The 7221-nt window shown below is 52.2% G+C and overlaps 1 protein-coding gene across 1 annotated transcript; it reads right to left on the reverse strand.

Annotated features, from left to right (window-relative positions):
* Positions 1-3670: 3670 nt before the first annotated feature.
* LOC147959149 (uncharacterized) lies at positions 3671-6391 on the reverse strand. The gene is made up of 3 exons (XM_087532515.1): positions 6169-6391; positions 3847-4732; positions 3671-3689 (listed from the first exon to the last, which is right to left on the reverse strand). Exons 1-3 carry the CDS (start codon positions 6389-6391, stop codon positions 3671-3673), a joined length of 1128 nt encoding a protein of 375 aa, XP_087388641.1.
* Between the last annotated feature and the right edge of the window lie 830 nt (positions 6392-7221).

A 7221-nucleotide genomic window follows, 5' to 3' on the forward strand; every position in this document is an offset into this window, starting at 1 on the left:
CACAGTAGATCGGGAGTTCCGCCGCCAGAAGCCTCCGTAGCCACCGAAAACCAATATACACCCGTTCCGGCACCCTGCCGGAGGGGGCAATCCCTCTCCGGTGGTCATCTTCATCATCCCGATGCTCTCCATGACGAGGAGGGAGTAGTTCTCCCTCGGGGCTGAGGGTATGTACCAGTAGCTATGTGTTTGATCTCTCTCTCTCATGTTCTTGATTTGGCACGATCTTGATGTATCGCGAGCTTTGCTATTATAGTTGGATCTTATGTTTCTCCTCCCCCTCTACTCTCTTTTAATGGATTGAGTTTCCCCTTTGAAGTTATCTTATCAGATTGAGTCTTTAAATATTTGAGAACACTTGATGTATGTCTTGTCATGCGTATCTGTGGTGACAATGGGATATCACGTGATTCACTTGATGTATGTTTTGGTGATCAACTTGCGGGTTCCGCCCATGAACCTATGCATAGGGGTTGGCACATGTTTTCGTCGTGATTCTCCGGTAGAAACTTTGGGGCGCTCTTTGAGGTTCTATGTGTTGGTTGAATAGATGAATCTGAGATTGTGTGATGCATATCGTATAATCATACCCACGGATACTTGAGGTGACATTGGAGTATCTAGGTGACATTAGGGTTTTGGTTGATTTGTGTCTTAAGGTGTTATTCTAGTATGAACTCTAGGGCTGTTTGTGACACTTATAGGAATAGCCCAACGGATTGATTGGAAAGAATAACTTTGAGGTGGTTTCGTACCCTACCATAATCTCTTCATTCGTTCTCCGCTATTAGTGACTTTGGAGTGACTCTTTGTTGCATGTTGAGGGATAGTTATGTGATCCAATTATGTTACTATTGTTGAGGGAACTTGCACTAGCGAAAGTATGAACCCTAGGCCTTGTTTCAACGCATTGCAATACCGTTTACACTCACTTTTATTATTAGTTACCTTGCTGTTTTTATAATTTCAGATTGCAAAAACTATTATCTACTATCCATATACCACTTGTATCACCATCTCTTCACCGAACTAGTGCACCTATACAATTTACCATTGTATTGGGTGTGTTGGGGACACAAGAGACTCTTTGTTATTTGGTTGCAGGGTTGTTCGAGAGAGACCATCTTCATCCTACGTCTCCTTCGGATTGATAAACCTTAGGTCATCCACTTGAGGGAAATTTGCTACTGTCCTACAAACCTCTGCACTTGGAGGCCCAACAACGTCTACAAGAAGAAGGTTGTGTAGTAGACATCAGTGACCGACAGGCCCGGCAACTGGTGGAGCAGGCGGAGCTTCTCCAGAAGGCCCGGAGGGAGGCGGAGGTGAAAGAGTCCAATATTCTCGCTGAGTTCGAGACCGAACACTCCACCTGGTCCGAAAAGGAGGCGTTGCTGAAGTCTGGCTTCGGTAGGATTGAAGACATGGTTGATGGTAAGCTTTCTTCTTTTTCTTTCTTTGGGCCGCCGGCTGCCGATCAAGCCGACTTTTAGCTTCTAACTTCTGACTTATGATTTCTTTGCTTTCTGCCTGAGCAGACTTCTTTCCCGGTCACTCTGACGCCGCCAACTAGGCTATTGAGGCTTATCGCGAAGAACGGAGGGCGGAAGGCGTGCAGATCGCCGTCGACGCCCCCCGGAACCTTAGCAAACAACTTCTTAGCATCCAAGCCCGCCTTCGGCCGGCTCATCAGATGTTGCACCGTCTTCAGCATGTCGGGGCTCAAGCAATCTCCGCCCTTTGGCCAGACATGTCGGCTCCACGCACTCCTAGTCGGACTGCCGACTGGCTGGAGTGGCGGCCGGCCGACTCGAGGTTTGGAAGGGTTCCTCGGCCCAAGCTGGAGCGCGCCGGGCCTTGGAGTTCGTCAAGGCGTGGTATCCTGGGCGAAATCTAGCCCAGTTGACCATGTTTCGGCAGGAGGCCCAAGAGGATCTGGTGTCGGTGGAGCGCAATCTTGTCAGACGAGCAGCGGTGATTGCTGAGTACACCAACACCGGCATCTTCGTTCTTGAGCTGGCTGAGAATGGTGTCGAGGCGCCACCGGAGTGGTTCGGGCTGAACCCGGATGACGACGAAGACTCGGCCGAGATGATCGACTCTAGCGACGAGGGAGAAGATGAGGAGGATGAGGAAGGCGAAGAAGATGTGCCAGAAGTCGGAGCAGACGGCCAGCCTCAGCTTGACCGTGCGTTAAACAACGAGCCGCGCTCGAGTGCGCCGACTGCTGCTAGAGGCGACCAAGCAAAGACTGACCAGCCGTCCACTCCACCAACCGGCACTACCGACTCCGCCAACCAGGTGGACCCCTCTGCTGCTCCCTAGGCCGCCAACTTATCTTTATTTTTCCTGCTTTATCAGTCTCGACAAACTTTGTTAAATTTGCACAATTCCACCTGCGGGGTGTATTTCAAACTTTGTTGAATGCTGGCCAAGGGCCTTTTGACATGTAAATATTCTTCCACACAAGTTGTGTTTTTGCCGAGTTCTGACTTTTCTTGCTTTCTGCTCCTTGACTTTTTTCCTTTGCCGCCCTCCCTTAGCCACCGTCTTGCCAGCCAGACAGCCGCTCTGCGGACTGTGGCTGGGTCAAGTACTTAGCTACTTTCAGGAGGGCAAGTACTTCGGCAACTAGATTTTTAACAAGTTAAGTAGAAGCCGGTCGGCCGGCTGCTCAGCAGCCGGTCGATGAAGTGGGAAGCCGGCTTGAAATATGTGCATGCTCTGGGTCCTTAGCCATTTTTCATGTGGACACCCTTTTCTGTCTTTAACTCTTTCCCACCAGACAGTCGCTCTGCGAGCTGCGGCTTGTGGCAGGAGAAGGTTTAGGTGCCAACACACTACTTGTCCGACTGCAGGAAGCATCACATAGTACAAGGCGGCGAGCCCCCGGGCCGACTGGTCGAACCCGGTGCCAGGCGGAATAATGAAATAACACATTCATAGGCATAATACTTATCATATAGATAAAAGAGGGTAGCCCCCGAGCTCTTCTAGGGGGACCCGGAGTCTTCGTACTTAATACAAAAGGTAGCGTGGTAGATACTACATCAACTGTGAAATCTTCGAAGGATGTTGGCATTCCATGGATGCTCTGTTTCCTTGTCGGAATCGTCTCTCTTACGTGCTCTGGGCTTCTGAGCATCGATCAGGTAGTAGGAGTCATTGCCCAAAACTTTGCTGATGATGAAGGGCCTTCCCAAGGTGCCGAGAGCTAGCTTGTGTTGGCCGGCTGTCTGCTGGATCAGCCGGAGCACAAGGTCTCCCTCTTGATAGGATCTTGGCTTGACCTTCCAATTGTTGTATCGGCGTAGACTCTACTGGTAGATGGTGGACCGGCTGAGTGCCAACAGCCGGCCCTCTTCCAGCAGATCGACGTCGTCTTCTCGTGCTTCTTTTGCCTCCTCCTCGGTGTACATGGTCACTCAAGGGGAGTCGAATTCTCTGTCCATCGGGATGACGGCTTCGGCACCGTAGACGAGGAAGAAAGGCGTGAAGCTGGTTGACTTGTTTGGAGTTGTGCGCAGGCTCCAAAGGACGGCCGGTAGCTCATCGAGCCAACAGCTGGCCAAACGTTCCAGAGGCTCGACCAGTCGGGGCTTGATGCCGGACAAAATGAGGCCGTTTGCTCGCTCCACCTGGCTGTTTGACTGCGGATGGGCAACGGACGCTAAGTCCAGTCGGATGCCCTGCATCGCGCAGAAACGAGCCAAGGCGCCTTTGGCGAAGTTTGTGCCGTTGTCGGTGATGATGTTGTGTGGTATGCCATACCGAATGGTGATGTCAGCGATGAAAGTCACAGCAGTCGGACCATTCAACTTCTTGATTGGTTTTTCTTCTATCCACTTGGTGAAGTTGTCCACGGTGACAAGCAAATGAGTCATGCCGTCGCGTGCTGTCTTGAATGGTCCCACCATGTCTAGCCCCCAGACGACAAAGGGCCAGGCAATGGGGATCGTCTTGAGTGCAGAAGCTGGCAAATGTGGCTTGGAGCGGAACTTCTGGCACCCCTTACATTTCTGGACCAAGTCTTTGGCATCTTCTAGAGCAGTCGGCCAGAAAAAACCATGGCGGAAAGCTTTGGCAACAAGTGATCTTGAAGCCGCGTGGTGACCACACTCGCCCTGGTGGATATCTTTGAGGATTGCTTGGCCTTTCTCCGGATCCACGCAGCGTTGGTACACACCAGTGACGCTGTGCCTCACAAGTTCTTTGTTGACAATGGTGTACGCTGCTGCCCGACGTTGCACTTGTCGGGCCGAGATCTCATCAGCCGACAGCTCCTTGTTCACTAGAAAGTTGAGGATGGGCTGCGCCCATGACGGTGCTGCTATTTCTTTGACTACCAAGGCTGCTACTTGTACGAGGGTGGTTGGGCCGGGAGGCGGTGGGTTGGAGTTGGTTGCCGTTTGCTGAATCGATGAAGTGCCCGGGCCGACTGCTGCAGTCCCCGGGCCGGTTTCTGAAGTTCCCGGGCTGGGTGCGACTGCTGCAGCCCCCGAGCCACCTGCCGAAGTCCCCGAGTCGGCTGCTGGGGTCCCCAAGTCGGATCTGACTGCTTCAGGGGGAGCCGGCTCGAAGATGGAGTCTGATTCTGGTGACGGCTTGACGGACGGCTTGAGAAGGCATTGCAGGGCGACGCCGGCTGGTATTGCTTGCCAGGTGGAGCCGATTCGTGCCAAAGCATCGGCTTGCTCATTGTCGTTTCGGGGCACATGGAGGAACTCGCACCCTTCAAAGTATCCGCTGAGTTGCTAGACGAGGAAGCGGTAGCTTGCCATATTTGCATCCTTGGCGTCCCAGTCGCCTGACGACTGCTGGACCACCAAGTTGGAGTCACCATAGCACATGTCCGGCGAATGCCGAGTTACTTGGCAAGCCGAAGCCCGTGTATGAGTGCTTCGTATTCAGCTACGTTGTTGGAGGCGGCAAAATGAATTTGCAACACATATCTGAGCTTGTCACCTTTGGGAGAGGTAAGGACAATGCCGGCTCCCAAACCGGTGCGCATCTTGGAACCATCAAAATGCATCCGCCAATGGGTGGAGTCCGGTGCTGGCGGCAGGTACTGGGTCTCGGCCCAGTCGACGAGGAAGTCAGCTAGTGCTTGGGACTTGGTGGAGGTGCGAGGCTGGTAGTAGATGGTGTAGGGGGCCAAATCTATGGCCCATTTGTCCACTCCACCCAAAGCATCTCGGTTTCCAATGATCTCGGCAAGTGGAGCAGTGCAGACAACAGTGATTGGGTGCTCTTGAAAGTATGGCTTCAGCTTCTTGGCGGTGAAGTGCACGCCGTAGCACATCTTCTGATAGTGGGGGTAGTTCTGCTTGGAGGCAGACAACACTTCACTTAGGTAATACACCGGTCTCTGGACTTCGTTGCGCTCCACAACTATGACTGTGCTGACCACCCGGCTGGTGGCGGCGATGTAGAGAAGCATGGGCTCCTTAGCAGTCGGAACCGCCAGGACAGGCAGAGTGGTCAACATCTTCTTGAGCTAGAGAAAAGCTTCGTCTGCCTTGTCATTCCACTCGAAAAAAGTGGTCTTCTTCATGAGCTGGTACAGGGGAAGAGCCTTCTCGCCCAGCCGACTGATGAAACGGCTGATGGATGCCAAGCAGCCGGTGAATTTTTGCACATCCAGCAGTCGGGTGGGTACCTCCATCCTCTCGATGGCCTTGATCTTCACAGGGTTGCACTCTATGCCGCGCTCTGAGACCAGAAAGCCAAGAAGCTGGCCGGCTGGTACTACAAAGACGCGTTTCTCTGGGTTGAGCTTGATTTGAAAGCGGCGCAAGTTTTCAAAAGTTTCCTTGAGGTCTTCTAGCAGAATGCCACGCTTCTCCATCTTCACCACAATGTCGTCTATGTAGACGTGAGCATTTCTGCCAAGTTGCTTGAGGAGGCACTTCTGCAGGCAACGCTGAAACGTGGCACCGACATTTCTCAGGCCGAATGTCATGGTTAGGTAGCAGAAGGCTCCGAATGGTGTGATGAAGGCGGTCTTCAGGCGGTCTGTCGAGTCCAACTTGATCTGGTGGTATCCTGAGTAGGCATCCAAAAAACTCAAAAGCTCGCATCCGGCTGTGGAGTCTATCACTTGGTCGATTCTTGGCAAGGAAAATGGATCTTTGGGGCAAGCTTTGTTGAGGCTAGTGTAATCAATACACATGTTGCACTGCTTATTCTTCTTCAGTACAAGGACTGGGTTGGCTAACCACTCTGGGAAGAACACTTCCATAATGAAGCTGGCTGCCAACAGAGGGGCGATCTCTTCTCCAACGATTCTTCTCTTCTCTTCCGACAGTCGGCGGATGGGTTTCTTGAGCGTCTTGGCATCTCTTCTGACATGTAGCTTGTGCTCGGCGAAATCCTTCGGGACGCCCGACATGTCTTTGGGAGACCATGCAAAAATGTCCCGATTCTCATGAAGGAAATCGATGAGCCCGCTTTTCTATTTGTTGTCAAGGTTTACACCTATGACAGTGTACCTCTCCATGTGCTCCGGGTCCAACGGTATCTTCTTTGTCTCCTTGGCCGTCTTGAAGGATCCTTCGGTTTCCGACTCCTTGGGATCGTGGGACATGTCCGGCTACTTACTAGCCATGGCCACAACCCGATCAAGGAGCCGCTTCTCGGCAGCGATCACATAGGACTCGGGTAGCCGGCTACTGGCGGTCGCGCAGTGGGACGACTTATGATAATCTCTGGAGATGGTAATGATTCCCTTGGTGCTTGGCATCTTCATCTTGAGGTAGGCATAGTGTGGTACTGCCATGAACTTGGCGAAGGCAGGTCGGTCAAGCAGTGCGTGTTACAGGCTCTCCAAGTCAACTACCTCAAACCAGATGGGCTCTCGACGGAAATGGTCTTTGTCTCTAAAGAGGACGTCTATCTTGATTTTGCCGATTGGTGAGGGAGAAAGGCCAGGAACTATGCCATGGAAGACAGTCCGACTGGGCAGAAGGTTCTTGGTTTTAATCTTCAATTTCTCCATGGTCTCGCGGTACAGGATGTTGATGCTGCTGTCGCCATCTATCAAGATTCAGGAGAAACAAGCAGCTCACCTCTCCGTAGCAAAGGTTGCTTCCAAGACCAAAGCGTAAGAACCCGGAGAAGGCATTACTTCCGGGTGGTCAGCTTGGCTCCAACTGATTGGCTTCTCCGACCAGTGCATGAACTCTAGGGCTTCAATGCCAACAACATTCACTTCTCAGGACT

Source organism: Triticum urartu, chromosome 7A (genome assembly GCF_056163025.1).
Source record: "Triticum urartu cultivar PI428250 chromosome 7A, HENAU_Tu73, whole genome shotgun sequence".
NCBI classification, from domain to species: domain Eukaryota; kingdom Viridiplantae; phylum Streptophyta; class Magnoliopsida; order Poales; family Poaceae; genus Triticum; species Triticum urartu.